At 37.0% G+C, this 10220-nt stretch overlaps 2 protein-coding genes across 2 annotated transcripts; both read right to left on the reverse strand.

Moving 5' to 3' along the window:
- Positions 1-2687: 2687 nt before the first annotated feature.
- Positions 2688-3322, reverse strand: PCOAH_00001690 (SICA antigen; the record flags this gene model as incomplete). Its single annotated transcript, XM_020056986.1, has 2 exons — positions 2688-3119; positions 3278-3322. The coding sequence occupies 2 exons, from the start codon at positions 3320-3322 to the stop codon at positions 2688-2690; spliced, it is 477 nt and encodes a 158-aa protein (XP_019912429.1).
- A 2207-nt stretch (positions 3323-5529) lies between these two features.
- PCOAH_00001700 (SICA antigen) lies at positions 5530-9739 on the reverse strand (the record flags this gene model as incomplete). Its single annotated transcript, XM_020056987.1, has 5 exons — positions 5530-6591; positions 6752-7390; positions 7662-8524; positions 8692-9427; positions 9665-9739. 5 exons carry the CDS (start codon positions 9737-9739, stop codon positions 5530-5532), a joined length of 3375 nt encoding a protein of 1124 aa, XP_019912500.1.
- Between the last annotated feature and the right edge of the window lie 481 nt (positions 9740-10220).

The raw sequence follows: 10220 nt of genomic DNA on the forward strand, positions 1-10220 counted from the left end.
GGAAAAAGGAAAGAAAGAAAGAACGGTTGAAAAAAAAGGGTTTAGAATTTTGCGTTTAGGGTTCCGTGTTTCAGGGTTTAGGAACAACCATGTAGCCTGTTACTTTAGCCACGCCAGGTGGGGGAATATACCTAAAGGTTGTATAAAAAAAAAAAAAAAAAAAGGAATATTATATTGAAATTACCTTTCTTATTTTTTTCTCTTTAGATGGAAATGACGATCTACCACCACCACCCAAACTCAAACCAAATCCTAATCCAAATAAAGCTGGTAGTAGTGGTTCTTTTAGTGATGCTGATTTAGCAGATGGTGTCTCTGGTGGAGAAGGAAGAGGAGGTTTCTGCCACCACGGTGGTGGCGACCATCGTAGTGGTGAGCAGCAGAGTCAACAACAACAACAGCAGCAGCAACCACAACCTCCCCAATTACCATTCCCTGCTGGTGGACCACCAGCAAAGAGAGAAGTATCGCCAGCTCCTCTTGTTTGCTCTGGAATGGATAGCACCACCAATACCAATATTGGTGGTGCTTCCGCTTCTTCTGCATTAGCTGCAGTAGGATTACCAACACTTGCTTTCTATCTATATAAGGTAAGTACACTTAACACAGGAAAATATGTATAATAACACTTATTAATATTTGCTGTCTATGTAAAAAAAGAGTGCATAGAACAAATGTAAAAAATGGAATGTAAAAAAAAAAAATGAATGTTTAAAATGTGAGCAGTAATGTGTACATATATATATATTCTGCGCACACATATGTGCTCACCTGCTTGTTCCTTTTTCTTTTCTTCTTTCCTTATTAGTACAGTTCTTTATTTTCTGGAATGCGGGGCACTTCTCCTAGGAGCAGCAGAAGAAAAAGATCCGTAGAACGGCATTTTAATAACAGTTCTTCGAACGACGACGATTCTATAACAGAATATACGACGGAAGGTTCTACAATAGAATCTATAGCAGAATCAACAATAGCGGATTCTTCTACTTTATATACTGCTATTCCATCATCCAACACCAGAAGGAGGGGAAGAGCAGGAACAAATAATGAACCACGTCGTAAGAATATAAATTATCAGAGTATGTAACACCATCGTATGTAGTGTTACATTAAACGTAATTGTTCCTCCCCCAAAATTATACTTAACATATAACGTCCATTGCCATCCTCACCCTCGCTCCCTCCTCCACCCAAAGAAACTATAATAGTGTGTAGTACCTTCATATATAAAGAAAGGGCGAATGTCGCCATTGCACCCATAAATTGTACACATATTACAATAAATGAGCAACATTGTCCTCCCTACATATATACATACATGAACCATTTCCTACTTCACATATGAAACCATTCCTAATACATGTAAACCATTTCCTTATTTATGTTTAGTGTACCTGCTCCTCCCTCCTTTTTTTTTTTTTTTAATATTATTATTCTTTCATATGCACAAATGTGGTGTTTACACCCCTTCTTCCTTTCTTAGACCTTCCTTTCCCAATCATACATATATATATATTTCTTATAATGCAAATACATTATATACACTTCCCCACCTTTCTTTATTTTTTTCCATTTTCTTTTCTTTCTTTCTTTTTCCTTCCTTTTTTTTTCTTTCCTTTCTTTTTTTTCATCTTTTTTTTTCTCTTTCTTTTTTTTCTTTTCCTTTTTTTTGTATGCACACTTTAGATTCATACCCCTCACTAAACAGCTAAGTACCAGGCCACATTATTGTTCTTACACCGTAAAACAGCTAAACACCAGGCCACATTGCTGTTCTTACACCCTTAAACTGGTTAAATACAAGGCCACATTGTTCTTCTTATACCCTAAAACCAGGAACCTCAAATGTGAAACATATACCACAAGTGTGAAATCCTACACTCAGCACCCTTAAGTGTGAAATACCACACTCACCCTAAAATGCGAAATCCTACACACACACCCGAAATGCGAAATTCTACACACACAGTCCCTAAAATGCAAAATCCTACACAAACACCCCTAAAATGTGAAATCCTACATACACACCCTAAAATGCGAAATCCTACATATACACACCCTAAAATGTGAAATCCTATAACTTCGTGTTATGTGCCACACCCCCGCGCTGATTTATTCACCTTTATTTTATTTTTTTTTTTTCTCTTATTTCTTTTTTTTTTTTTCTTTCTTTTAATTCCCCCTTTCCCTTCTTCCTTTACTTCTTCCTTTCTTCTATTTATTCCTTCTTTTCTTCCTTTTCCTTTTTTTTTTTTTTTTTTCTTCTTTCGTTGTGCCAGTTTGTCCTTATCATTTTATTTTTTTTGGTATACACACATGTGATAACATGGTAAAAAATTTGTAATTGTACAGTTCCCCTCTTTTAAGAACACACTCTTTTTTTTTTGCGGAGGAGGAGAAGAAAAGCGCGCATTTGTGATACATGTGATGGTGCTGGTGGGCGCTAGAAATGGACAATTTTTCGCAAAAAAAAAAAAGCAGTAAAAGCCCTCTTTTTTTCTGGGGGACGCTTATCTTAGCAGCACCTGCGTAAACAAAAAAAAAAAAATTTTTAACTTATATAAATTACACATGAACACATAAACAACTTAATACACAAAACAAAAGAAAAAAAGAAAAATATTCACTACACCCTAAACCCGAAATTTGAACTTGGAACCTGTTCTTAGGAACAAAGTCTTTTCTCCCTAAACCTGGAACCGCAAACCCGGAACCTGTTCCATAGTAATATCTTCCTTAGGAACACCTTCCTTAGGAACAAGGTCTTCCTCCCTAAACCCGGAATCTGAAACTAAACATTGAACTTCTTTTATAAAATTGCTTCCCATAAATTCTTGAACAAGAATGGTGAAATAATCCTCCTTCGTTAATGCCACATCCCCTTTTTGACATTCGTCTAGGACTTCTAAATGGATATCAATAATCATACGGCGACCAACGCCCCGTTTTTTCCTCCCTTTTTTAGGCGTAGAATGAGATTTGCGTTCCTTTACTAAGGTATATTCTTGTGGACCATCCTGCTGTCCCACATGATCAGGGAGTTGTTCTTCTAAGGAAGGAGGACCACGTACTTGATGAGCTCTTTTGTAACGTCTTCTTTTACCAGGCAAGGAAAAATACTATGGGAAAAAAAAAAAAAAAGTTAATAAATTTTTTTTTAAAAGGGGTTGGATGTTGTTCTTAAGAGAAGAACAATCAGTATAAAACAAGTGCGAAGTGTACATCTAGGGTAAAAAAGGGGGAAGGTGTGTTCCTTTTCTTTTCTTTGTATGCACACTTTAGATGCATATCCCTCCTTAAACAGCTGAACACCAGGCCACATTGTTTTTCTTACACCCTAAAACAGCTGAACACCAGGCCACATTGTTGTCCTTATACCCTAAAATAGCTGAACACCAGGCCACATTGTTGTTCTTATACCCTAAAACAGCTAAACATCAGGCCATATTCTTGTCATTATACACTGAAAGAGCTAAATACCTGGTCATATTGATGCTTTTATACCCTGGAAAATCCTTAACCTTAAGTGTGAAACCTTACACCATAGGTGTCAAATCCTACACACACATCCTAAATGCCAAATTCTATACACATGCCTAAAATTCGAAAACCTACACACATCCCTAATTGCGAAATCCTACACATACATCCCTAAAATGCGAAATCTTACACGTACACCCTGAAACCGGAACCTTAACTCCACTTCCTTTAACCCTTTCCTTCACTCTCAATACGGAACCTCATTGTTCTTTCTTTTTTCTTCTCTTTTTAATCTTCTTTTTATTCTTTTCTCTTTTTTTTTTTTTTTTTTTTTCTTTTTGAGGAAAAAATATTTTCTTCTTTTTTTCTTTTCTTCTTTTCTTCTAATATTAATTTTCTTTTTTTTTTATTCCATTTTGTTCTCTTTTTGTCTTACCTTCCAAAGGAGGTATGTCATAGCAGAAATACCAAGGAACACGGGAATGCTAGGAAGGTATGGGGTAAGGAGGTCGGAAGGGTCGACCCTTTTCCTGTTATGAAGTGCCTCAGGAACAGGAGGGGTGGCTGCGCCACGCTCCCCTGGAACACGTGTTTTTGTTGTTTTAAGGCTCCTAGATGACGATGCTGGTGTTGATGCTGACGACTGTTCCCCTGGAGCTGCAGGTCGTGCTGGTTCAGGGGGTGGTGGACCTTGTGGTTTGTTTCCACCTTGTTGCGGTGGACCTTGCGGTTTGCCGGGAGGAGGTGGTCCCTGTGGTTTGTTACCACCCTGTTGTGGTGGTCCTTGTGGTCCTGTAGCGCCTGAACCAGAAGAACCTGGACCAGGGGAACCACCTACCCCTGGGACACCACGACCATTAGCTTGGGGACCTGGTGGACCACTCCCACCTGAAAAGTGAGTTGGAAGGAAAGGTAAGTGTTGTTCTTAGTGCAGTTAGGAATAATAACGTCTGAAGTATTTTGTGCACTTCGGTACACATCTTACACTTTTTTTATTTTTTGCTTTTTAACTTTTTTATTTTTTTACTTTCTAATTTTTTTTTACATTTTTACACCTTTTTCACTTGCTAATTTTTTGTACTTTCTAATTTTTTACGTCGTAATTTTTTACACGTCCAGAATTTTTTGTACACTTCCCTTTTACACTTCTTTCACCTTCTAATTTTTTTGCACTTATTTTTCTTTCTTTCTCCTTCATACTCTAACAAGATAATACACCCTAAAACAGCTAAATACATCAGGCCATATTGTTGTCCTTACACCCTCAAACAGCTTAATACCAGGCCATATTGTTGTTCTTATACCCTAAAACACCTAAATACGAGGCCACACTTGTTCTTCTTACAACCTAAAACAGCCGAACACCAGGCCACATTGCTGTTCATGCGCCCTAAAACAGCTAAACAGCAGGTCATATTATTGTTCTTACACCCTGAAACACCTAAATACCAGGCCATATTGTTGTCCTTATACCGTAAAACAGCTAAACAAAAAGCTACATTCTTGTTATTATACCCTAAAAACTTAACCTTAAGTGTGCAGGATTTCACACTTAAGGGTGTGCAAAATGCTACACACACCCCAAGTGCGAAATTGCACACCCTTAAGTGTGAAATCCTGCACACACCCCTAAATCCGAAATTCTACACACACCCTAAAATATGAAATCCTACACATACACACTAAAATGCGAAATCATACAAACACTTATATGTTAAATCCAACACACACACCCCTAAATTGCGAAATTCTACACACACCCACGCACTCATGCATTCATTCACCTTTTTTTTTTTATTTATTTCTTTTTTTTTTTTTTTCTTTCTTTCCTTCTTTCCTTTCTTTCTTTCCTTCCTTTTTTTTTTTCCTTCCCCCCATAAGAAGGAACATCTTCATTCCTTCCATTTTTTTCCTCTTTTCTTTTTTTGTTTTTTTCATTCCTGTTTTCTTCTAATATTAATTTTTTTTTTTTTTAATTTTCAATTTTTTTCCCTTTTTTATTTTTTACTTTTTAAAATTTTAGATGCATCTTATAGATGCACACATTTCTTAGGAGTGTTTATTTTTTCTTTTATTATTATTACCTGGATCTTTCGGTAGGACTTCTGAGACAGAAGAAGGGTCAGACGAAGTAGGATCACCGGAAGGAGTTTGGGTGTCTGTTCCTGTGCTTGGAGTTTGGGATTCTGGAACTGTTATAGTAGGACCTGGACCTGAAATAACAGAAGCAGTGATTGTTTTTATGTCAACAACGGCTGGGTTAGTACCTTTTTCGCCAAGTGGACCGGTCCCCCTATTGGCTTCGTGCCTGTCGTCAACATTACTATTATCTGGAACACTTTGACTATTAGACTTCTCAAGGCATGAGAAAATACGATCATGGTCAGTATTGTTTTCTAGGTCGTTACATTCCTTACCTCTGGGAGTGCTACTGGAAGGTTCTGTACTCTTACCTGGTTGTGGTGCACCTGGTGGTGGTACTAGCACTGCTGTTGGTTCTATTTTAGGTGCAGCAGCAGCAGGTGCTGGTTCTGGTGGGGGAATACCTGAATCTTCCGATCGGGGGGTAGGGGGTGGTATTGGTGGGGGAGGTGGTGGTTTTGGACATATGGAATCCAGAGTTTCCTGTATTTCGTTCTTCTCTAGGAGCTTCTTCTTTATTTTTTGCCGTTGGTTGTCTGGTCTAATTGTAAAATTTGAACATTCGTCCCACGTACATTTTTCACATGGTTCCTCGGTGCATTCATTACCGTTATGAACATTCTCACCGGCAGTAAATGCATTTTTTATAGTGCTCATCCCAATACAAGGTTTTTCCCCAAGAAGTTTTCCATATTCATTCAATATTAGACAGGCCATAGTTTGTTTAAACCTTTTGTAATTTTTTTTGTGCTGATCATCAGTGCCCTTCGGATCCTCTTTAATGCTGTATACATGCTTTATCCCCTTAACTATGTAATTACATGCCTTTTTTTCTGATTCTGTTTCTGTTTTACCAGATTGCCCATTAATGTTATTGCATAGAGGCTCCTCTGTTGTGTTTCCACTTTTCATAGCATCATATAGGGCATTCAATATTTTCTGCATGTCCCCATAGTCCCAAATGTCTTTCTACAAAAGTAAGGAAAGAAGAGGGAAGGAACACGTAAGTATAAATAGTACCTTCACGAAACATTTTCCATTTTATTCCTGTGAAAAAATATATATATATTCGCCCAATTTCAATTCTATAAAATTAGACAGCAATGTTCAATATGAATCCTTTCCAAACCTCCCACACCGTTGTGCCCTTTTTCTCTTCCCTTTTGTCATTTTTCCATTGTGTTGTTACACATTGGGCGCGTTGGCATAAGTTCTTATTTATATCATTTAGAGTACTTAGAGTTTGTGTTATTCTGTTATTCCTCTGGAGCAATTCTTCCACTTCGTCCTTTATTTCTTTATCGTTTATTGTGCATTTTGAGTAGTCCTCCCTTTTACATTCAAGACAATCAACCTTCCCATTATTTCTATCCTTACACCAACTCGTAAGTTTGTTATTCCCTCTCTGAAATGACTGTTTTATTGTTTCCTCCTCGATCTTACAGGGGGATTTCACCTCCTGCTTTAACTTATTTGCATAGGCATTTAGTAGGAGGCACATCATAGTTTGCTTAAAATCCCTATTGTCCTTGGCCTTCTGTCCATCGCCCCCTTTCTGTTGGTTCTTACCCTCATCGGCTATGTTAATACCGTATATGTACTGTAATCCTGCACTAATGTATTGGCATGTCCTTCTCTCTGGGTCCGTAACTATTCTACTATGTTTCTCTGTATTTCTATTACAAGTTCCCTCCATACTTCCACCAATTGTAGATATATGTTCAAACATTTTTGTGCCGCTGCTGCTAATATCACTCTCCATATTGCTCTGTTCATAGAAAGAGGAAAAAGAGAAGGAAAAGAAACAAAAGTATGCTATGTAAACATGTCCATCTCCCCCCTCATAATTATTATATGTCCACCATCTATAATTATGTGCGTCTATGTCCATCCCCCCTATAATTATGTTTATCCCCCTATAATTATTATGTGCACCCTCCTATATGTGTCTAATTTCCTTTGTTAATTTGTACAACCTACAGTACTCACAAAAGTGTCCTCTTATTCTAATGAAGACAATATATATTGTGTTCACTTACCCACTTCACTCCGTTCGTATGTCCCTTATTCTGATGCCACTTCCCTGATACGCATTTTACGCGGGTACATAGATCTCCATCAGTACAGAGAGCATCGGAGGAGGATGGATTTGGGGGAGGTGATGATGCCTGTTTATTATTTTCTGCTATGGCTTCCTGCAAGGCGTCCTCCAGAAGCTTCCGCTCTGCTTCTACTTCCTTCTTTACTTCTTCCTCTATTTTTTTAATAGTATTTTTCAGTTTTTTCAATTCTGGACTACTTACAACTGTGCTACCACCCGCCCCACTGTCGTCACGTGCAGGCTTCGGATCCCCAGGCGCCTTTCCTCCCCTGTAGTGCCGTGTACTACTTTGACACCATTTCCGGTTAGTTAATGCTATTATTTTATTAAGCATAATATTTGTCTCAAATAGTTCGTACAATTCACCTCTCATATCATTTCCTTTTCGCTCAGGAATGTTAAGTACACCATCATAAGAACATTCCGCATAGTTCTTATCTTTATCCATGTTCCCCCTTACTGCTTTCACCCCCTGAAGGGCATGTTCTATAACTGCCTTCGGTACACAAAAAGCATTCATATAGTACATCCATACTCTTAATAGTTCACATAAGGGAATATCTTTCACAGTGTTTTTACATTTTGTCTGATCTGTCTTGTGCTGGTTTTCAATATCCGTTACTAACATTACATTCCTTACCATTACTTTACAAAAATCTTTGTACTTCTCTAACTTCACATCCCCTTCTAATGTTTCATTCTGATCGCATATATCTAACATACTCTCCAGTTCTTTATAATAATCTTTGTCCGTGCTGGATACACTTCTAGAGAATGTTGTAAACCATTCTTCTATACCAACTGTATAGAAGGAAGAACAAAGCAAAAAGGGGGGGCATGTACACATCATGTATGTGTCCGTGCATATTGTGTCCATATAGTTCTATTCAAAGGAGGAAAAAACAAAATTACATATATCCCCATATTCATTGAAACTATATCACAAAAATTCAAGAACAAATCCTTACGTTCTTCCTTGTCTTCAGATCCTCCAGGGGTGGAGGTACTACCAGGACATTCATATGGAGTCTTCTTTTTTTTCATTCTATCTCCTACTTTCTTTAATACTTCCTCTAATTTGTCACTCGCCAAATTATTACTACTATCAGCAAATTCCTGCAGTTCACTCTCATCGTTCCTTCCTAATAATTCGACCATACCCTTTTTGCTTTCTTCTTGCTTACCCTTTTGACACCCTGTATTGTTCATTATAGTTCCGTACATTTGAGTTCCGTTTTTCTTCTTTTCTAACCATCCATTTACTTTATTTCCTATAAAATTTGCTCCTATTTTCATTCCACTGAATGGTAGATCTTTACACTTCTCATGTGCTCCTATTAATTTACGTGCTTCTAAACTTACCCTTGCTGGTTCCATTATCCATTTAGCTATTTCATCTAACTTACAATGTCCTTTATATAATTTCACCATAGTCATACTTCCTATTATACACCTGAAATAAGATTCCACTTCTCCCAGTTGTTCTATTTCCGGTTGCCCATCGACTGCTTTCCCTTTTCCTTTAATTCCACTCATGAAGAACTTTATTCTTATTAGAGTTTTGCACATTTCTTTCTTAACGTTTTCCATTATAGTTTTGCTCTTGTCTATTTCACTACAAAGGGCTGCTACTTCTGTAGTATCCGTCTTTAAACGTTCCATTAATTCGTTAAACTCTTTCTCCAGATCAGCCCATATTCCACCCTATAAGTTAAAATAATGAATACATGTTCGCATGTCCTATTTTACTACTCCATTCCTTGCATAAATTATAAATTCATTTAATAATTTTTTCCTTACATATCCTTTATTCCTTAAAGAGTAATGAGGAGTACAGATCATTCTAATATACAGTGCACTTAATAATGTACTTATAATTCTTTCCTATTCATTTATATATACACCTTTGTCCTATTTCCTTCTATTTATATAGTTCCTTACCCAGTAATTTCCATCTTCATATTTTCCCCCTTCCAGGAACCATCTTCTCAGTATGTGAGCAAAATATTCCGCCATAATTACCCTTACATCCGCACTATATGCTTCATTGTTACATTAGAGTACTACGTAATAATGGTAGCTCCATTAATTCGTCCAAGGAAGAAGATTCCTTCTAATATTATTTCCCTCGCTGTCCACAGTTATTCCTTCTTCCTTACTTTGTTTTTATATCTGTGAACAAAAAAAAAAAAAGAAAAATTCTGCGCATGCGCCCTTTCCTATCTTCCTCCCTTTTTTTTGCCCTTTAATCCTCTTTTCTTTTTCTTTTTTTCTTTTGTTCTTTTTCTTTCTTTTTCTTTTCTTTTTTGCGGAAAAAAAATATTTTTTTCTTTTTTTTTTTTTTTTATTTCCTTATTTTCCTTTTTTTTTAAATTTTTCTTTTCCGTTTGAAAAAGAAAACAATTTTCCCTTCTCCTTCCTTTATGCATTGCACTTTCCTAAGAAGAAAAGAAAAAGAGAGAGAGAACACAACCATTGCCTCCTTCCTTTTCGTATA

Source organism: Plasmodium coatneyi, chromosome 1 (assembly GCF_001680005.1).
Source record: "Plasmodium coatneyi strain Hackeri chromosome 1, complete sequence".
Lineage (NCBI taxonomy): Eukaryota > Apicomplexa > Aconoidasida > Haemosporida > Plasmodiidae > Plasmodium > Plasmodium coatneyi.